This window comes from Notamacropus eugenii, chromosome 2 (assembly GCF_028372415.1).
Source record: "Notamacropus eugenii isolate mMacEug1 chromosome 2, mMacEug1.pri_v2, whole genome shotgun sequence".
Classification (NCBI taxonomy): Eukaryota; Metazoa; Chordata; class Mammalia; order Diprotodontia; family Macropodidae; genus Notamacropus; species Notamacropus eugenii.
Window position 1 is genome coordinate 150,294,951 of NC_092873.1, and position 23,195 is coordinate 150,318,145.

The 23,195-nt window shown below is 37.8% G+C and overlaps 2 protein-coding genes across 2 annotated transcripts; both read left to right on the plus strand.

Annotated features, from left to right (window-relative positions):
- The first annotated feature begins 5,374 nt into the window (after positions 1-5,374).
- Positions 5,375-6,331, plus strand: LOC140522857 (olfactory receptor 14A16-like). Its single transcript, XM_072638078.1, has one exon. It carries the CDS (start codon positions 5,375-5,377, stop codon positions 6,329-6,331), a length of 957 nt encoding a protein of 318 aa, XP_072494179.1.
- Positions 6,332-21,204: 14,873 nt separating this feature from the next.
- On the plus strand, positions 21,205-22,158 carry LOC140522858 (olfactory receptor 14A2-like). The gene has a single exon (XM_072638079.1). The coding sequence runs from the start codon at positions 21,205-21,207 to the stop codon at positions 22,156-22,158; it is 954 nt and encodes a 317-aa protein (XP_072494180.1).
- Positions 22,159-23,195: the final 1,037 nt, after the last annotated feature.

Here is a 23,195-nt window from a genome sequence, read left to right on the forward strand (position 1 = left end):
ATGATCAACAATGCTAATAGTTTTTCTAATATTGAGCCAGCCTGAATTCCTGGTATAAATTCTACCCGATCATAATGTATTGTTCTCATGATAAATTGCTGTATTCTTTTTGCTAATATCTTATTTGAAAATTTTCCATCTATACTCATTAGAGAAATTGGTCTATAATTTTCTTTCTCTGTTTTGGCTCTTTGAGTTTAGGTATCAGAACCATATTTGTATCAGAAAAAGAATTTGGTAGGACTCCTTCTTCGGCAACTTTCCCAAATAGTCTATATAGTATAGGAATTAACTGGTCTTTAAATGTTTGATAGCATTCACTTGTAAATCCATCTGGCCCTGGAGATTGTTTCCTAGGGAGTTCATTGATGGCCTGTTTAATTTCTTTTTCTGAGATGGAGTTATTTAAGTACTCAACTTCTTCTGTTAATCTGGGCAATTTAAATTTTTAAAATAATCATCAGTCTCATTAATATTGTCAAATTTATAGGCATACAGTTGGGCAAAGTAATTTCTAATTATTGTTTTAATTTCCTCCTCATTGGAGGTTACTTCACCCTTTTTATCTTTGATATTGGTAACTTATCTTCCATCTTTCTTTTCTTCAATCAAATTGACCAAAAGTTTATCAATTTTATTGGCTTTTTCATAAAACCAACTCTTAGTTTTATTTATTAGTTCAATAGCTTTCTTATTTTATTAATCTCTCCTTTTATATTCAGTATTTCTAATTTGGTAATAACTTGAGGATTTTCAATTTGTTCTTTTTCGAGCTTTTTCAGCTGCATGCCCAATTCATTGGTCTCCTCTTTCTCTATTTTATTCATATTTCATTATTTTCATTAATTCATATTCATTATTTTATACCTTTGAATTCAAAGGTATAAAACTTCCCATAAGAACTGCTTTTGCAGTGTCCCATAAGATTTAGTAGGTTGTCTGATTATTGTCATTCTTTTGAATGAAACTGTTGATTGTTTCTATAATGTCTTCTTTAACCCACTCATTCTTTAGGATTAAATTGTTTAGTTTTCAATTAGTTTTTGGTTTATATTTCCAGGGTCTTTGATTACATATAAATTTTATTACATTATGATCTGAAAGAATACATTGACTATTTCTGCCTTGCTTCACTGGACTGTGAGGTATTTGTGCCCTAGTATATTGTACAATTTTGTATATGTGCCATGTACCACTGAGAAAAAGGTATATTTCTCTCTATGCCCATTCAATTTTCTCCAGAGATCTATCATATCTACCTCATCCAGAGTTCCATTTACCTCCTTAACTTCTTTCTTGTTTATTTGGAGGTTAGATTTATCAAGCTCAGAGAGGGGGAGGTTGAGGTTCCACACTAGTATAGCTTTTCTGTCTATTTCTTCTTGTAATGCCCTTAACTTCTCCTCTAAGAATTTGGATGCTACACCACTTGGAGCGTATATGTTTAGTAATGAAGTTGTATTGGTAACTATGGTGACTTTTAGTAAGATATAGTTTCCTTCTTATCTCTTTTGATTAGATCTATTGCTTTGTCTGAGATTAGCATTGCTACCCCTGCTTTTTTTACACTCACTGAAGCACAGAATATGCTGCTCCAACCTTGTACCTTTACCCTGTGTCTATGCCTGTTTCAAATGTGTTTCTTGCAAACAGCATATTGTTGGATTATGGTTTTTAATCCTTTCTGCTATCCTTCTCCATTTTATGGGAGAGTTCAATCCATTCTCATTCACAGTTATGATTACTATCTGTGTCTTTCCCTCCATCCTCTTTTCCCTTCTTCATGCTTTTAGTTCTCCCTTCTCCCTTCCCCTCCACAATAGAGTTTTAATTTTTGACCATGGCCTCCCTCAGTCTTCCTTCCCTTCTTTCTGCTCCCCTCCCTTTTAATCCCCTTTTCCCTTACTACTTCTTCCCTCCTTTTTAGCCTCTCCTCCCTTTTCTTTCCCCCTTTCCCTCCTACTGCCTATGGAGCTAATTGTATTTCTATATTTAACTGAGTTTATTGTACCCTCCTTGAATCCAATCAGATGAGAGTACCTCTCAAACAATGCTCATCTCCCTCCCCTCTTTCACTCTATTGTAATATATTTTTGTTCCTCTTCCTGTGATGAAATTTATTTTTTTCTACCTCCTCCCTTTCACATCTCCCATTACAATCCCTTTGCACCCTTATATCACATGTGTTATCATCACATCATTTAATTTATACCCACTCCCTCTATCTACATATATCCCTTTTATATTTCATAATAAATATACAATTCTCAAGATTAACAAATATCATCTTCCCTTATAGAGATGTAAACAGTTTGCCCATATTATGTAACAAGTTTTTTTTTCCCGGTTAACCTTTTGATGCCTCTCTTGAGAACTGCATTTGAAGATCAAATTTTCTATTGAATTCTGGCCTTTTCATCAGGAAGGTCTGGAAATTCCTTATTTCAATGAATGTCCATCTCCTTGCCTGGAATATTATGCTCAACTTTGCTGGGTAATTAATCCTTGATTATAGTCCCAGCTCCTTTGCCTTATGGAATATCATATTCCAATTCCTTTGATCTTTTAATGTAGAAGTTGCAAGGTCCTATGTGATCCTGACTGTAGCTCCTCAATATTTGAATTATTTGTTTCTGGCTGCATGCAGTATTATCTGCTTACTTGATACTTCTGGAATTCGGCAATGATATTCCTTGGTGCTTTTAGTTTGGGGTCCCTTTCAGGAGGTGAACAATGGATTCTTTCAATGACTATTTTGCCCTCGAGGTCTAGGGATTCTGGGCAATTTTCCTTGATAATTTCTTCGATGATATTGTCCAGGCTCTTTTTTTCATCGTGGCCTTCTGGTAGACCAATAATCCTTAGATTTTTTTTTCTCTCTTGGATCTATTTTCCAGGTCAGTAAGATATTTTCCAATTAGATATCTTACATTTTCTTCTATCTTTTCATTCTTTAGATTCTGTTTGACTGATTCTTGATGTCTCATAGAGTCATTAGTTTCTACTTGCCCAATTCTATTTTTTATCAAATTGTTTTCTTCAGTTAACTTTTGCATCTGCTTCTCCATCTATCCAATTGTTCTTTTTAAGGAGTTATTTTCTCCAGTGAGGTTTTGTACTTCCCTTTCCATTTGTCCAATTGTCCTTTTGATTTCTTTTGTGATTTCTTTTTTCATATTTTTAAAGTCATTGGTCAGTTTTTCTTCTGTTTCTCTAATTTGGGTTGTAAAATCCAACCTGAGCTCTTCCAAGAAGGCTCTTTTTGCTTCAGACCAGTTCATCTTCCCTTCTGAAGTTTCAGATGGAGTATAGTCTTAATGATGACCTCTTTGATGTTTGTGTTTTGGTCCTGGTTCCCATAGAAAAATTCTATGGTCTATTCTGCTTTGCTTCTTACTCATGATAATAACCATTTTCCTCGCATTTATAGTAGACCTATGCATCTGGGGCACAAGGAGTTCTGTCCCACAATTCTTGTGCCTAAAACCTAAGGCTTTGTGTGTTGTGGCTTCTGGTTCTTTCAGGTAGAAGGTAAAATGCTGCAGCTTACCTGGTGCTGAGTGGGCTGGTGTTGGAACACAGGGGCCAGGTGAGGTCTTTTTGGGTTTTCCCAGCAGTTACCCTGGAGCTAGCTCATTAAGTGTGGGGGGGTCTGGCCACCAGAGGTCTCCTCTGCTGAGCTAGAGCATAGGCAAGTTCAGTGGTTGGTGATCCTGTCTGCACTAGTGTCTTCCCAATTACCTTGGAGTGCTGAGGCACACATGGGGTCCTAGTGTTGGCAGTTGCTGGTTTCACCCCCCTGGGGCTCAGGATCTTCTCCTGGTTTCTTGGGGTGGGGATGTCTGGCACAGCTCTTATGCTACACTGGTCCCCTTCAGCCACAGCAAGAGGAGCCCTCCTTAGCAATATTTCTAGCCCCACAGGCTAAGAGTCTGTTTACCTCTTCTGCTGGTCCCACTGTTCCAGGGCTTTTCCCAGGGAGATATTCTCTGGGCTCATCAAGGTCAACAAGGGGAGGGAGAAAGCAATTACCAATCACTTCATTATTTTGGCTCCCAGAACCAGAAAAGCAAAGTGATTCATGTTTTTTAAACTTTCCAGTTTTACTACAAAGGCTTGTATAGAGTAAGCACTCTATAAACGTTTTCTCAAATATCATGGTTGATCCATCATTGGTAATTCCTTTACCCCATGGCCGCAATGCAAATTTCTGTTTATGACAGTCTTGTAGATATGAACAATTGTTCCAAGAGATATAGCTTAGGAAATAATTCTTGAGGATGTGAGTCTCTGGATGTGAGATACAAGAGTGTTTTAAGTAGGATAAGGAGAATCAACATCCACAGTGAGGACTGCAGGGGAGAGAAAACTTTCTACATCCTGCATTCTACAAAGAAACAGAAGGGACCCAACACAATAGAGAAAACTTTGTGAGTTATTTTTCCATTTGAGGACAGATGTGCATTTCAGAATGGCTGGTCTGCATTGGTAGTGACCTAAGGAGAGTTTGAAATTAGATAAGCTATGCGGAAGTCTTAGATATGACACTGTCTTCATGTACATGACAATTCCAGTCTATAGGGCTTATTATGTTGTCAAATGTGTTGGAAAGTAAACCAATCCAGAGCAGTGGATATCATATAAAATTACTAGAGGATCTATATCACTGCCACTCTTGAAGATTGGGAAAATGATCATTTGTTTAGGAAAAGCATATGAAGGAAACTTCAGCAAAGGAACCTAGAGGAGCTCTCCAGACAGCCTTGGAATCAGAAAACCTGGATTAACATCTTGGTTCTGACACTCCTTGTGAAACCACTATAGAGTCACATAACTTTTCTGAGCTCCAACGTCTTGTGTATAGATTAGCAATAATGTTACTAGAATTGTCTACCTAAAGAGGTCTTATGATGAAAGTACTTCAAGAAAATAAAAATTATCCACTGAGTGATAGAGCTATTTTCATCAATTTGTTCAAAATTCCTAGTTCATCTAAGATACAAAAGATCCTTAAACATAATCTGCTTCAGTTATACTGGCCATTTTTATTTTCATGGGCCTGTTTGGAACTCTGCTAAAGTCTATGGCCTCATTTCTGAGAATCACGTATATACAAATGTATAAAATAGATTAAAATGGAAATGAATTTATCAAAATATTTTTAGGTACATGGACCTTGGGTTAAAATCCTCAGGAACACCTCCATCACTTCATGCAAAAAATGAGAAACTAAATGCCGACAGAGAACCTGCCATTTGCCCAAGGTCACACAATAATTGGGAATCTGACTCTCCAAACAATGACTGTTCTCATCATTTTCCATCTGTTTCTTTTCTTCATGCAGTTAGTGGCAAGAGCACTCCACCCCTAGAACATGGCCAATCTCACTGTGGTGACAGGGTTCTTACTCATGGGCTTTTCCAACACCTGGGAGCTGCAGGTCTTACATGCCATCCTCTTCTTGCTGATCTACCTGGTGGCTCTGATGGGAAACCTGCTCATCTTCACCCTCATCTCTCTTGATGGGAAACTCCACACTCCCATGTACTTCTTTCTAAAGAATCTGTCTTTTTTAGATCTTTGTCTTGTTTCTATCACAGTCCCCAAATCAATTGCAAACTCCCTGAGTAACAGCTATTCCATAACTTTTTGGGAGTGTGTGTCACAGCTCTTTTTAATGATGTTATTTGCCGCATCAGAACTTTTTCTGCTCACAGTAATGTCCTATGACCGTTATGTAGCCATCTGTCAACCCCTGCACTATGAAGTCATTATGAACAGTGAAACTTGTGTGAAGATGGTAACTACTTCCTGGCTCACTGGAGATTTCTTTGGGGTCCTCTATGCAGTTAGTACTTTTACATTGCCATTTTGTGGCTCCAAGAAGATCCACCAGTTTTTCTGTGATGTCCCTGCCTTGCTCAGGATCTCCTGCTCTGACTCACACCTTACAGTTGATGTCATTATGGTTTTGGCATTTAGTTTAGGGATTTTTTGCTCTATTTACATCACAATTTCTTACAGCCACATCATTTCAACTGTACTGAAGATTCCAGTCAAAGAAAGTAGATCAAAAGCATTCTCCACTTGCCTGCCCCACCTCATTGTTTTCACGTTTTTTATCACAACAGGTGTCGTTGCTTATCTAATGCCCCCCCAGGAATCTGACACAGTTTTGCACCTGTTGTTGTCCATGTTCTATACAGTTGTGCCCCCAACTCTGAACCCGGTTATTTATAGTCTGAGAAATAAGGACATGAAGACTTCTTTGAGGAAGCTAATAGCCTGGAAATACTTCTCAAAGGGATTAATACCAAAGTTTTTTCCATGATGGTAGGCCTGTACAGATATGTTCATGCCTATGTATACACCTATGTGTATATATACATATATATATATGTATATATACACACACAGACATGCATATTGTATACACTTCCTACATATTTATGTGTATTATTGATGCATATATTTCTTATATGTTGATATATCACTTCACTTTATGTGTTTACTTACTTGAATTCTTCACTTACATGAGCATGTCAGTCTCATCAGTTTTAAAATATTGATTCTCAAAGGGACTGGAATATGATAAAAATATGCGTTTTAAAGTATGTACACCCATTCCAGTCCTAAAATCAAGAGATCACCGAATTTCTGGGGAAACAGGTAGATTTATTTGAAAATAATATATGAAGATACTCTTATCAACTCATGTCAACTATTTGCTGAACAATTGACTGCATGGAATAATAGAAATTATCATCTAACTTGAAAACTGATGAAGCATTTGAAACAGGTTTCCTTAACTTACTATGAAACATCAAAAGTGCTTTATATCTCTATTTTGCTATACATTTTAAGAGGTTTCACAATATTATATTTTATTTGCACAGTAGCAGTAAGAAATAGTAAGGAAAGGTATTATTATCACCATATTATATTTAAGAAAACTAAATTCTTTCAAGGTCTACAATGTGATGATGTCATGATTTAAATACATTACTTTCAAATAGTTAATTTTCTTTCAGAAAAATGGTATCCTCTTAATTTTACCTTCAAATTTAGAACATAAGCAGAGAAATCCAGAATTGGGAGAGCACCAAAGGTCATTCTTCCAGTTCAACCTGTACCTGAATTTGGCTTCTATATAAAACATCTGCAATTCCTACCCATCCAAACATCATATGAGTATGTTAAATAAGAGACAGTAACTTCATGCAAGGCTAATCATTCAGATACTTTCCTCACATTAGACCAAACATTGCCCTCCTGCAATTTCTGACAGTTGTTTTACTTCCACCACTCCTTTCAAGGCACTCAGATGTAGGTTATTTGGGTTTGTAATTTGTAGTGAAGAAGGGACAACTGATACACAAAATCCAGAAGGACATCAGTACCAAAAACAAAAAAAAAATTAAGAAGGCATTATAACTATTAAACTATGTCCTTTCTTTTTCATTTCTCTAAGCATTTTATGAGAATGAGCTACATATGTATCAGTGATTTCTTTCATGAAACTATGAGAATCAATCAATAAATCTTTATTAAATGACAGGGACTATGATAGGAATTGGGCATACAAAGATAAAAACAAAATCAGCCCTGCTCTTAAAGAATTTACATTCTGAGGGAGGAGCCAAGATGGTGGAGTAGAAAGACACACATATGCTAGCTCCTAACCCACAGCCCATAAAATACCTGTAAAGAAGAACTCCCAACAAATTCTGGAGCAGCAAAAGCCACAGAACAACAGAGTGGAGGCGATTTCTGTTCCAGAGAGACCTGAAAAACCAACACCAAAGGTCTGTCATGCACCAGACCCAGAGCAGAGCCCAGACCTGCCTTGGCTGCACAGAACCGAGGGGAGCAGATCTGGGCAGGCTTGAGGGGCAGAATCTCCAGCAGCAGCGCAGGTCCCTTCACCCACAGGCACCAAAGGTCAGTGAGAGGGTCTTTTTGGCCAGCTGAGAAGGGAGTGGGGTGTCTCCATAACTCAGGCCCCCTCAGGAGGCAGCAGTCGAGGCAGCAGCAGACAAGGGCTCCCAAAGCAGGCAGGAGCTCAGGTCCATTGTAGAAGGTCAGCATAAACCCCCTGAGGGAACTAAGCCCCATGTGGTGGCCCTGCTCCCACCTGAGCACTTGAACTTAATCTCACACTGAATAGCAGCTCTGCCCCTGCTGAAAGCCCTGAGGCTGGGAAGCAGCATTTGAATCTCAGCCCCCAAGCATTGGCTGGGCAGAACTGGAGGTGAGGTGGGTGTGGAGAGGAAACTCAGAAGTCAAGTAACTGGCTGGGAAAATGGCATACTGTCAGAGAAAGTCAAGGGCCCTCCCTCCAAACGGGACTGAAACTTGGCTCAGGAAATAGAAGACCTTAAAGAACTCATTGGAAAAACAACTGAACTGGAAAATAGATCCAGGAGAAATAATTTAAAAATTTTTGGACTACCTGAAAGCCATGATGAAAAAACGAGCCTGGACATCATCTTTCATGAAATTATCAAGGAAAACTGGCCTGATGTTATAGAATCAGAGGGCAAAATGGATACTTAAAAAATTCATCGCTCACCCCCTGAAAGAAACCCAAACAGAGAAACTCCTAGGAATATTGTGGCCAAATTTCAGAGTTCCCAGACCAAGGAGAAAATACTGCAAGCAGCTAGAAAGAAACAATTTGAGTACTGTGGAAATACAATCAGGATAACACAGGATCTGGCAGCTTCAATATTAAATGAATGAAGGGCTTGGAGTAGGATATTTAAGAAGTCAAAGGAACTGGGACTGAAGCCAAGAATCACCTACCCAGCATATCTGAACATACTACTTCAAGGGAAAAAATAGACATTCAATGATGAAGACAAATTTGAAGATTTCATATTGAGGAAAAGATGAGATCTGCATTTAAAAATTTGACTTCCCAAGACAAGAATCAAGAGAAGCATGAGAAGGTAAACAGGGAAAAAAATAAAAATCATAAAAGACTCTCTAAAGCTGAACTGTTTACGTTACTACATGGAAAGAGAATATTTCTAACTCTTGAATCTTTTCTCAGTATTTGGGTAGTTGGAGAGGGTAGTTGGACACTCACACATGCACATAGATAGATAGAGAGTACAGGGTGTGTTATATCAGAAGAGATGATATCCACATACACACAAATATTAATTAATTAATTTAATTTAATTAAAATTAAGGGGTGAAGGAGTAAAATACCGGGAAGAGAAAGGGAGCAATGAAACGGGGCAGGCTATAGCTCATAAAAGAGATAAGAAAAATCTTATTCACTAGAGGAGATAAGGGAGAAGTGGAGGGGGGGGGAATAAAGCTACTCTCCCCATATGTGGCTGAAGGAAGGAATAACATGATCACTAAATTTGATATGAAAATTTATATCACACCACAGGAAAGTAGGAGAGGAGGCAACAAGTGGAGTGAGGGGAATGTTAGAAGGGAGAGCAAATGGGAGAAGGGAGTCACTAGAAATAAACACTTTTGAGAAGGGGCAAGGTCAATTGTAGGGGGGAAAAGTAAGGGGAATAGGGTAGGTCAGAGGGCAATATAATTAGTATTACACAACATGATTACTATGGAAGTCTTTTGCAAAACAATACATGTTTAGTCTGTATTGAATTGCTTCCCTTCTTAGTGGGGCTGGGGAGGAGGGGAGGGAGAGAAGTTGGAATTCAAAGTAGTAGAAACGAATGTTGAGAATTTTTACTGCATATAATCGGGAAATAAGAATTACAGGGATAGGGATATGGAAATTTATCTTGCCCTGAAAGAAAAGAGAGAAGATGGGAATAGGACAGGGGTGGGGTGTGATGGAGGGGAGGGTACATTGAGGGAAGGAGCAACCAGAATGCAAAGTATTAGGAAGTTGGGGGAGAGGGGTGATGGGGAGAAAAATTGGTCACGTTACAAAGTGAGGTAAAAGCAATTAGTATTAAAATAATAGACTGAATTAATTACTGAGAATAAATCAATGACATCTTTAGTTTGGAGAAAAGAATTTCAGTCTAACTTTCCAAGAGGAAGGTAACCTCTGATAAAATTTGCCATTGATGGAAAAGTCAAGGTTTTAATGGTAAATTTGATTTTATGACTGCCATTTAATCAGGAACTAGAACATGTATAGAAAGACATGTAAGCCACTTAAGACTTGCCTAAAAGATGTTCCTTAGCCAAAGTGAAACTATAATCATATTTCAAACCTGCTTATAGGAATTTGCCATTCTTAGATACTATGGGACTACTAAGTGACTGTTCTTCTGAGTCTAACTCCAGGTATGGGAAGCAAGAAAGGCGATATGAGCCTCCATTACATGATGCCAGTATGCTCATGAGATGCTGGTATGAACTGCACAGATGATCTCAAGGGAAGAGTGGGAGAGCAGCTGTTCAACATGGGCTGAGGTGGGATTCTCCAGACTCAATTTCCCCACTGACACCTGGCAGACTTTAAGCCTGACTGAATGCAAGAGGACAATCTACTCCTGCCTGAAATAGACATGAAGTTGGGGAGATACTGTTTCCCTGCAATGTCCCTACTCTTGGTGGCAATTTCCTATAGTCAAAAGGTTTGTAAGCTTAATACCAGATCTATTCAATTATAAATTATGGGTAGAGGAACATCCCAGGTTGTCTAAAATTAAGCTATTAGGCATAGGACTTTAGACCAACAATATCAAGTTAGGGTCCTTTTATTCTTAGTAATACTGTGGAGACAATTAGATCAAGAGATTGTGAAATTAGCAACATAAATATTATCTGTGTCTCAGTTGGCTTATGTTTAAAAAAAAAAATTCTTTCGTGGTCCATATTGTAAATGCTTTAAAAAGATGTATCACCTGACCAAAAGTTTGAATTGCTTTATCTGTTATAAACTGTGTTAAAAATAAATTAAAAAAAAAAAAGAATTTACATTCTACTTATGTGTGCAACTTGTTCAAGAATAAGTAAATACATAAATGTAAGATACATACAAAATAAATACTGTTTTCAGTGTTAAGTACAGTAACAACTAAGTGAAACAAAAAGAATTATTGAAGGGACTTATTTATTTTAGAAGAGGTGAGGAGGAAACACACTCCAGTCACAAGTCACAACTAAGGCAAAGACAAAGAGGTAGAAGCCAGGATATAATAATCAAGAAACAGCAAGTAAAATAAGCTGAGGGTAGAGCCAAGATGGTGGAGTAGAAAAATGCACATACTCTAGCTCTTCCCACACAGCCCATAAAATACCTGTAAAAAATGGCTCTAAACAAATTCTAGAGCAGCAGAAGCCACAGAATGACAGAGTGAAAAAGATTTCCACCCAAGATAGCCTGAGAGACTGACAGGAAAGATCTATCCCATGGGGCAAAGAGCAGAGTGCAGCCCAGCTTGGCCACATAGCACCAGGAGGAACAGGACCAGAATAGGCCTTGGTGGTGGTGTACCCAGCAGCAGCTGCAGTTATCAGATCCCTCAACCTGCAAACGCCAAAGACAACTTGAAAGGTCAGTAAGAAAGCTTTTTCAACTGGGTGAGAAGGGAGCAGGGTCCTACCCTAGTCCCAGCCCCAGGCAGTGGCAGAGGCAACCACAGGGAAAAAAATGGTCATTCAATGAAATAGAAAAACTTTCAGGCATTCTTAAAGAAAAGACCAGAGCTGAAAAGAAAATTTGACTTTCAAACACAGGAAACAAGAAAAACATGAAAAGGTAAACAGGAAAGAGATATCATAAGGGACTTACTAAGTTTGTTTACATGCCTACATGGAAAGATAATATTTGTAACTCTTGAAACTTTTCTCAGTATTTGGGTAGTTGGAGGGATTACACACACACACATACACACACACACACATTTTATATCTATATATATACATATATAGATATATACATGTATACACAGAGAGCACAGGGTGAGTTGAATAGAAGGGATCATATCTAAAAAGATAAATAAAATTTAGAGGTGACAGAGAAATATATTGGGAGGAGAAAGGCAGAAATGGAATGGGGCAAATTATCACTCATAAAAGAGGCAAGAAAAAACTTTTTCAATGGAGGGGAAAAGGGGGGAGGTGAGAGGGAAAAAGTGAAGCTTACTCTCATCACTTTTGGCTTAAGGAAGGAATAACGTGCACACTCAATCTGATATGAAAACCTATCTTACACTACAGGAAAATGTGTTCGTCCTTCATTGCCAAAGACCAAGCCACCAGAGAAATAATGACATGACCTGCACTTGACTTTGTTTTGAGTGAGGGAGGGCTGTGCAGATCACCAGCCTCACTTCTCCTCCAGAGTCATCTGAATCCAGTGACCAGATATTCATCAGGATGACTGGAGATGAACCAGGATGAGGCAATTGAGGTTAAGTGACTTGCCCAAGGTCAGACAGCTAGTGAGTGTCAAGTGTCTGAGGTGAGATTTGAACTCAGGTCCTCCTGACTCCTGCACTGGTGCTCTAACCACGGGAAAATAGGGAAGAAGGAGATAAGCGGGGGGGGGGGGATGATGGAACAGAGGGGAAATGGGAGGAGGAAGCAATTAGAGTAAATGCTCTTGGGGAGGGACAAAGTCAAAAGAGAGAAGAGAAAAAATGGGGGGCACGATAGAATAGAGAGAAAGATAGTCTTACACAACATGACTATTATGGAAGTCATTTGCAAAACTACACATATATAGCCTATATTGAATTGCTTGCTATCTTGGTGGGGAGGGAGGAAGGGAGAGAAGTTGGAACTCAAAGTTTTAAGAACGAATGTTGAGAATTGGTTTTGCTTACAACTGGGAAATAAAAAATACAGGTAATGGAGTATAGAAATTTATCTTGCCCTAAAAGACAAGAGAGAAGATGGGGAAAAGGGAAAGAAGCGGTGTGATAGAAGGAAGGGCAGATTGGGGGAAGGATAATCAGAATGCTCAGTGTTTTCCAGTGTGGGGGAGGGGAGAGATGGGAAGAAAATGTGGAATTCAAAATATTGTGAAGATGTATGTTGAAAACTAAAAATAAATAAATAAACATAAAAAGAAAGCAACAGCAAGAAAACCAGTTTGGTAATGCTGTAGATTACAGAGTGAATGAACAGGCTTTCACAAAGAACACTATACAGTAAATCATATACTTACAGTCAAATTGACTGAAAGCTACACAGAATATAACATCCAATTTTGCACAGAGTGTATTTGTTTCAGTAGAACAATTAATTCAGTAAATCACAATGGGAGGAGAGGAAGAGAATAAGCATTTATACAGCTCCTATTATATGCAAAGCACATAGTTATAACCACTTTATACATATTGGCTCAACTGAACCTCACAATAATCCTAGAGGTGCCATTACTATCCACATTTTACTGCGGAGGAAACTGAGGCAAATAGAGGTTAAGTGACTTGCTCAAAATCCCAAAGCTAGTAAATGTATGAGGCCGGATTTTAACTCGGGTTTTCCTGACTCCAAGCCCAGCAATCTATCCATTATGCATGACCTAGGTGCAAAGTAGATTAAAAAGGTCCTTTGTTCTGTCTTCCATGTATGTGATACAATCATGCCAGTTTCTTTGAGAGATGCAAGCACTGAAGACTATTTTCAATGATCCTCCAATTATTAAACAAAACATAAAAAGGGGATATATCCATTTTCCTGTCATTGAGAATATGCAATATAACTTCACAATGAAATAAGAATTTTTAATGATGAAATCCTCTAATACTCCTGTTCATGGATGAAGTTCCACTGATTTCCTCAAGTTTAAAAATACTTCAGAATGCCTTAAACGAGGTGCCTGTCCAAGAGAATTTAGCCAAACAAATTACCCAGAACAAATTACAACAATAACTAGTATTTATATAACACCCACTCTGTGCCAGGTACTGTGCTGATTCCTAAATATTATTTGATATTCACAAAAACCTTGAGAAGTGGATGCCGTTATTATCCCCACTTTACAGTTGGGGAAACTGAGGCAAATAAATGTTAAGTGACTTACCCAAGTTCATACAACTAGGTCAGAGATAGGAGTTGAGCTAAGGTCTTCCTGATTCCAAGTCCAGTGCTCTAACCACTCTGTCATTTAGCTGCCAAGTGGATCAAGAAGACCCATTGTGCTTTCCACTTTTGAAAAATGTGTTTCTCAGCTATCTATTTGCCAGTCATCTTGCTGCCCAGATTAAACATGATGCTCTGGATGACTTAACCCTTTCATCTATGAAATTAGCCAGTTGGTTTGTGTGTCACATGGCCTACTGTATCAGAACAAACTAACTCTAGCTATACTTAACTTTACTCCCCACACAACACCTCACCAGTTGTCTTGTTGATGCATCTGTACCCTTCATGTAGCCCTTTCTTACCCCCACCCTCAGTTTGTAGCTCTGCAATTAAAATCAAATCAAAACTTCCATTACTTTTGGGGGGTGGGAGTGTCAATCAGCTCCTTGATAGCTCTACTCACAATCCCTGTGCCTTTCTAAAAACTCAAATATTTCTTCATGGCCACACTTCCCTTTCCATGTTGTCTCCCTTCTTACATTATAAGCTCAATGATGGCAGCTGTCCTCCCCCACATACATCTTCTTTATATGCCCGGTATTAAATAAAATATTCACTTGGATGCATATTACTAGAGCTGATCCATCAGTGCATATTTGGAAATCAGTAAATCTATAAACATTTATTAAGCACTATTCTGTGTCAGGTATAGTACAAAGTGGTTATGAGGAAAAAGCAAAATAGTAAGCACTCAGAGAGATTACATCTTTATTGGGTTGGCATCATGTATATACACATTGGTACAAACATGATACATGTGTTCATTCTTCGTTGCCGAAGAAGACCATGCCATCACAGAAATGATGACTTGACTTGCATTTGACTTTGTTTTGAGTGAGGGAGGGCTGTGCAGGTCACCAGCCTTACTTCTCCTCCAGAGCCATCTGAATCCAGTGACCAGATATACATCAGGATAACTGGAGATGACCCAGGATGAGGCAATTGGGGTTAAATGACTTGCCCAAGGTCACACAGCTAGTGAGTGTCAAGTGTCTGAGGTGAGATTTGAACTCAGGTCCTCCTGACTCCTGCACTGGTGCTCTATCCACTGCACCACTTAGCTGCCCACAAACATGATACACATGTAACAGGTAGAAGATAACATTGGATGGGGAGGCACTAGCAGTTAAGGGGACTCAGGATTTATATAGAATCTAACCCTTATGCTTAGTCTTGAAAGAAGCTAGACATTCAAAGAGATGGAAGGAACAAATGAGGGGGTGAGTATTCCAGCCATGAGGACACCCAATGCAAAGAAATAGATTTATTAGTGAAGCATCATGTATAAAAAATAGTTATTAGACCACTTGGGCTACAATGTTAAGTACATCTAAAGGAAGAGTTTATCTTTGATCTAAGAAGTAATAGGAAGCCACTGGAGTTTGGAGGGGTAGACCCATGCTTTAGTGTAATGGAGCTTGCCTGGGTACATCCAGATTGTCTAATATGGAATCACTTTCTGACTCATACCAAATGGGTAGGGGTAGCCTCCTTTGATTGACTGTAACAAGAATAGTCTACATCTTTAAACTGACCAGAATGATATCATCTTTCCCTCCCTCCTTCACATATATATATATAAATATATACATATATGGCAGAAGTGAATAACTCCTTCATATGTTTTCACATCATAACAAATGCCTGTTATGTATCAGGAAATGTACTAGACACTAGAAACAGAGAGACAAAATTTGTAACAAAGTTTTAAATGACACCCCTTCTTATAGCAAATGGAAAATTAAAAGATGTATTGGTTATTATGAGTTAGGCTGCTTCCCTGAGAGCTACATAGGAATGTCTTGGAGTTGTTTTGTTATCTGGGAAAGCAATAGAATGTTTATTTGTATTCCTCTGAGGCAAATGAAAATTTTTTCTGAATCAAAAAATAATAATTTTTTATATGATTCAATAACCCTCAGATGTTTCAGGAATTATCAAGATAAGTCATAGGACCTAGGTATCAGAAAGTTCTCAAGTACCCCCTTATTCCCAAGGCCATGCTAACAAGCTGATTATAGGTTCTGGGATTTGAGTTCCTCAAGGACTGAGGGACCCCTAACACTAAGTAAATAAACAAACACTCAGGAGATCTGCACTTCTATCATCCTCAAAGAATCCCAGCAAATTTAGAGTGCTTGAATCTCAGAAGAAAAATAAAATTACGTAAGAATACAGCAAGATATAACCGTAAGAAAGAGAACTGAACCAGATAGTAAGAAGCTTGATTCCTTCAAAACACTTTAAATGTTACAGTTGAAGTAGAAATGTGGTAAGCATAGCTTAGAAGGCATCAGTGCTTCCCACTTCAGTATCCTACAATGACTAAGAATATGGTAAGATACTATTAGTACCAGAAAGCTGAGGGAAATGAAAAGGTTTTGATAACTGCACATTTTACCATTGGATAGATGAATATCCTTCACTTTTGAACACTTACTCCATCTCTACATAAGCTTTTGGTGCCTGAATAGAGAAGAGATAGTCTTATCTCAAGCAAGGGATTGAAGAAGTGAACAGAAAAAAAGGTATAAATTTCTACTTTTTTTAAATCAAAATGTAGATACATCAGTGCCTTTGTGCCCAAGATTAGAAACAACCATGACAAAACCATCTTAAATTTCCAGAAATATTAAAAAACTATGTCAGGAAAAGCAAAGTATGACAAAATTTATCTGAAATATTATGAAAATCAACCCCCCCCCCAAATGGGGCAAAAATTAAAGAGAATGTGAAGGCTGCTTTAGGTAAGCTTCTACTTCTTTCTATTCTTTAATAATCTTTAGAACCCCCTTTTTTCTACTCTGTAGGAGCCCAGATCACTCATGCTGCTCCTTCACTTAACATTCACTTTAGTTTCCTCTTTCCAACCCAATTATCACCCTACTCACTCATGATTAATTTTTTTTATACTATAGCCAGTTGCAAAATGACACATTTATTCCCCATAATATTCAGTCAAAACACTTTTTCCATTACTTGATCTCAAGTAAGTGTTTAAAAAAAAAAAAAAGGAGCCTAACTAACAAAACTACACCATTAATGGGAAAATTCAGGAAGCACAAAAGAAGGAAGTTCAGCATTTCAGGCAATTTAAGGCTGTATTCGGAGTACAATGATCTTTCCAATGTCTCTTACAGTTTATAAACAAAGTGATCACTGAATGGTTAACTGCAAAAAAAATCAACAATAATTTACTAAAGTCATAATGTGGGTCAATCACTGTACTAGGGGCTATGGATTCAAAGATAAAAGTGCAAACAGGCTTTCATTTTCAGCCTTTTGAACAGGCAGGGCAAAGGCATAGAGATGAGAGATAGAGTGCTGTATATGAGGAAACCAAGAAGGTCAGTTTGGATGAATATTAGTTTCAGTTGAGAAAGAAAGGATGAACATGTACTATGGCTGGAAATAAAGACTGAGTCATCTTTCAGAAAAGATTTAAAAACCACACAGAGGAGTTCACATTTGATTCTATAAGGATTAGTTAGTCCTCTGGGATTTAATGAGTAGAAGAGGGACATGCTCAATTTTGTGTTTTAGGAAAACTAATTTGACAGATCCATGAGGGATGTATTGAAGAGAGGAGAGACGGGACAGAGATACCAATTGGTATAATATTGCCATGCACTAGATAAGAAGTGACAGTGGTCTGAGCAAATGAAGAGAACAGGGTAAACAAGGGAGACATTGTGGTGAGAGAAAACTCTTTGAAAACTGCTTGGATGTGGGGATGGTGGCAAGAGTGAGGTCAAAAGGATAACATAGAAATTATGAATCCAGTGACTGAAAGCAATGTGGTACAAAGAAATAAGAAAGTTCAGGAAACAGAAGATCTTTGGAGAATGGGGAAAATAATGGGTGGGTTTTGGATATATTGAGTTTGAGATAGTTAAAGGACATACACTTTGAAATATCTAATACATAAAGCCATGCTGAATATCAAGGGAAAGGCTAGGGCAGGAAATATAGCTGTGGGACTCAGTATCATAGGGAACATGAACAAAGACATGTGAAATAATAAGATCTCTAAGACAGAGCACATATAGAGTATAGAAGAAAGCCTAAAACTGAACCATGGCATAAAATCATTTAGAGGGCTGATGATGATGATGATGATGATCCAGCAAGAGAAACTAAGAATTATTTGTCTAATAGGCAGTTGGACAGCCAAGAGAGAGCAGAGAAAAATCTAGAGAGGAAATACTACAAAGGTAAAGAAAGTGCTTAACAGTGTCAAATAATGCACAGAAGTCATGAGAAGAATAAATCATGGGGAAAAGTTATCAGAGCTGCACATTAACAGATTATTGGTTGCTTTGCAAACGATAGTGCTAGTTAATTCGTGAGGTCATTTTTGGCAGATATTAGAGGGTTTATAGAGAGGGAAAGAAAAGGCAGTAAATATCAAAAAATGATAGATAGAGAAAAAGATGGATGGATGAAAAGGAAGGAAGGAAGAGAAAAAAAGAAAGAAGGAAAGAAAGAAAGAAGGAAGGAAGGAAGGAAGGAAGGAAGGAAGGAAGGAAGGAAGGAAGGAAGGAAGGAAGGAAGGAAGGAAGGAAGGAAGGAAGGAAGGAAGACTCTTTCCAGGATTTCGCTGAGAAAACAAAACAATATAGAAAGACAGCTTTGAGGGCAAGGGTAGGACCTGTCTGGGGGTTTCTACGGATAAGGGGAATTTTAGGCAGCTGAAAAGGACTGAATAAAGACAATATAAGAGAAAGAGAAGAGGGTAACAATAAAAACAAAACCTTAGAAAGGGAGAGAGAATCAAGGGTGTACATAGAGAATTTCACTACTGTCAGGAGCAGTGCCACTTTGAATAATCATAAGAAACTGGAATAAAGCATTAGAGAATGAGGAACAATGACAAAAAGTTGTGATTTGAAAAGAAAGAGTAAATAAGTACCTCACCAAAAAGTGTCTCTCTATTCTAAATGAAGTGTGATATGAAGTCTTCTCTTGTAAAAATGTTTGGTATAGAAGGTATAGGACATATAAGGGAACAATACAAGATGAGGAGCAGCCAAGGTAAGGAATGGGATAAAGAATCAACATGAAAGGAACAAAATGAGTTCCTGGCTAAAGTGAAGACAAGTTGTAATTGCATGGCATAAATTAGTACTGAACCCAGTCAGCAGAGTTTTGTTACTTCACCCAGCTCCATTCAGCAGGATGTGAGTAAAATTATAAGAGGTGGATGTCTAAATTAACCAGGGTTGGAGTTTGGTGAAGTATAATCTGCAATAGAACCAAGCAGCAGGTGATTCAAGTAGAGAATTAAATATCCAGTTAAACTGGCTAAATATAGGAAGGGAAGAAAGTAAAATCAGATCAAGAATGATTGCCAGGCAAATTGTTGAGTGGTAGAGGAACTAGAGATTGAAATTAAAAAAGAGTAAGCTTAAGAAGAATAATGCATGGGAAAAGTAATAAAAGTACAAGAACCTTGATTGAAATTAAACCTCTTGAACACTTGAATTCCAAAAGGCCATTATATTAAAAAAAAATACAATCCCTCTTCTTTATCCTGATAATCACGGATTTTGTGTTAATTCTCATAACATAGATGGAATATCTTCTCTTGTGACCTCAATATTTATGCCCCTTGAAATCCTACCCAACCACAAGAATTTCCATATAAACCAAAGTCTGTAAAGCATGCAGTTGTCTTTTAACCTTCACAATCAGAAATAAGCTGTCTCACATCTCTCTGAGCTCTTTGATCTCCTCCTAGGCATGTATCCCATTCTACTCTGTATTATAATAATTTTCATATATTTCTTGTCCCCCTAATATACTGGAAACATCTTCAGGCCTGTGATTAGAGATGATTCACATTTTTTAAACTATCCAGGTTTAGTATAGAGGCTTTTATAGAGCAAACACTCTATAAATGTTTTGTCAAATGTTATGGTTGATCCATCTTTGGAAATTCCTTTACCCCATGGCCAAATGCAAATTTCTGTTTATGTATGGCTTAATAGATATGAAAAATGGTTTCAAGAGGTATAGCTTAGGAAATAATTCATGAGTATGTGAGGGTCAGGATGTGAGCTTCAGGAGTGTTTTAAGTAGGACAAGTTGAATCAAAATTCAAAGTGAGGTTTGCAATCCAGGAAACAGTTTCCACATCCTGCATTCTACAAACAAATAGAAGACACCCAACATGATAGAGAAAGCCTTGGGAGTTAGTTTTCCATTTGACCATAGATTTTCATTTCAACCTGACTGGTCTGGATTGGTGGTGAAAAAGGGAGAGCTTGAAATGAGACAGGAGATATGGAAATCATATATATGACACTGTCTTCATCTACATGACAATTCCAGTCTATTGGGCTAATTATGGTGTCAAATGTCTTGGAAAGTGAACCAATCCAGAGCAGTGGATAGCATATAAAATTACTAGAGGATCTATATCATTGCCAGTCTTGAAGAATGGGAAGACAATCATTTGTTTAGGAACAGCATGTTAAGGCATACCTCAGCAAAGGAACCTAGAGGAGCTTTTGAGACAACCTTGGAATCAGAAAACCTGGATTAGCATCTTGATTCTGACAATCCTTGCATAGCCATTAAAAAGTCACATAACTTTTCTGAGCTCTAGTGTCCTGTGTATAGAATGGAAATAATATTATCAGAACCATCTACCCAAAGAAATCTTATGATTAATGTACTTTAGGATGACAAAAATTATCCACGGACATATCTACCTATTGTTATCAATTTTTTCAAGGTAAGAATATTGTTTCTAGATGATCTAAGGTATAAAAGAGCCTTAAACATCATCTGCTTCAGGGGTTCTTGGTCCTTTTTATGTTTCATTGGCCCCTCTGGCAGTCTGGAGACTAGCCTATAGCCTCATTTCTGAGAATCATGTCTTCAAACATATAAAACAGATTAGATAGAAATGGAAATGAATTTATCAAAATATTTTAAGGTACATGAACCTTAGGATAAAATCTTCAGAACTAGTTCCAGCACTTCATTTAAAAAATGAGAAAATTAAGGTACATGGAGGAACAGCCATTTGCCCAAGGTCACACAGTAAGCCTGAAAAAAGGGAATCTGACCCTCAAAACAATGACTGTTCTCATGATTTGGTATCTGTTTCTTTTCTCCATGAAGACAGTGGCAAGAGCACTCTACCCCTAGAACATGGCCAATCTCACTATAACAGGATTCTTCCTCATGGGCTTTTCCAACACCTGGGAGCTGCAAGTCTTACATGCCATCCTCTTCTTGTTGATCTACCTGGTGGCTCTGATGGGAAACCTGCTCATCTTCACCCTCATCTCTCTGGATGGGAAACTTCACACTCCCATGTACTTCTTTCTAAAGAATCTGTCCTTTTTAGATCTTTGTCTTGTTTCTATCACAGTCCCCAAATCAATTGCCAACTCTCTGAGTAACAGCTACAACATCTCTTTTTGGGGGTGTGTGTCACAGCTTTTTTTAATGATGTTATTTGCAGCATCAGAACTTTACTTCCTCACAGCAATGTCCTATGACCGCTATGTGGCCATCTGTCAACCCCTGCACTATGAAGTTATTATGAACAGTGAAACTTGTGTAAAGATGGCAGCTGCTTCCTGGCTCATTGGAGGTTTGTATGGGGTCATGTACACAGCTAGCACATTCACTTTGCCGTTTTGTGGCTCCAGAGAGATCCACCAGTTCTTCTGTGATGTCCCTGCCTTGCTCAGGATCTCCTGCTCTGACTCACACCTTACAGTTGATGTCATTATGGTTTTGGCATTTAGTTTAGGGATTTTCTGCTCCATTTACATCACAATTTCTTACAGCCACATCATCTCAACTGTGCTGAAGATTCCAACCAAAGAAAGTAGATCAAAAGCGTTCTCTACCTACCTGCCCCACCTCATTGTTTTCATGTTTTTTATCACAACATGTGTCATTGCTTATCTAATGCCACCCCAGGAATCTTACCCAGTTCTGGACCTCTTGTTGTCCATGTTCTATACAGTGGTACCCCCCACACTGAACCCTGTCATCTACAGCCTGAGGAATGAGGACATGAAGACTGCTTTGAGGAAGCTCATAGCCTGGAAATGCTTCTCAAAGGGATTAATACCAAAGTTTTTTCAATAATGACATCCCTGTGTAGATATATTAATATTTCACATACATATATATATATACATACATGTATATTGTATACATTTCCTATGTCTACATATTTGTGTGTATATAGAGGTGTACATATTTCATATATATTGATATATCACTTCTCTTTATGTTTTTACTGACTTGAATTCTTTGTTTATATGCCCACTTCAACCTCACCAATTTTAAAATTTTGACTCTCAAAGGGAGTGGAGTATCATAAAAATGTGCTTTTTAAAGCATATATACCCATTCTTGTCCTAAAATCAACAGATCACCACTTTTCTAGGGAGAAAAGTGGATTTATTTGCAAATAAGGTATTTGAAGTTCTTCTTATCAACTAATATCAACTGTTGCTGAACAACTGGCTACATGGAATGATAGAAAACATTATCTGACTTGAAAATAGATCAAGTGTTTGAATCAGGTTGCCACAACTTACTTTAAAATATCACACGTTCTTTATAATGTCTATTTTGCTACACTGTTTTTAAGTGGTTTCACAGTCTGCTATTTGATCACCACAATGAAAGTAAGGAATAGTAAGGAAAGGTATATGATCTCCATTATATATTTAAGAAAACTAAATTCTTTCAAGATCTATAGTAAGTGGTAATGTCACAATTTAAAAATACATAATTTTCAAACAATTCATTTTCTTCAGAAAACTGGTGTCCTCTTAATTTTACCTTCAAATTTAGAATATAAGAACAGAAGTCCAGAATTGGGAGGGCACCAAAGGTCATTCTCCCATTTTAACCTGTACCTGAACTTGGCTTCTATATAAAACATCTGTAATTCCTAGCCATCCAAACATCACATGAGTATTTTCAGTGAGGAGAGTAACTTCACGCAAGTCTAACCATTCAGATACTTTCCTCACATTACACCAAACATTGTCTCTCTACAATTTTTGCCCATTGCTCCTACTTCCACCACTCCTTTCACTATGCTATGATGCAGGCTATTTGGGTTTGTAATATTGGAATAAAGGAGGAGCAAATGATACACAAAATCCAGG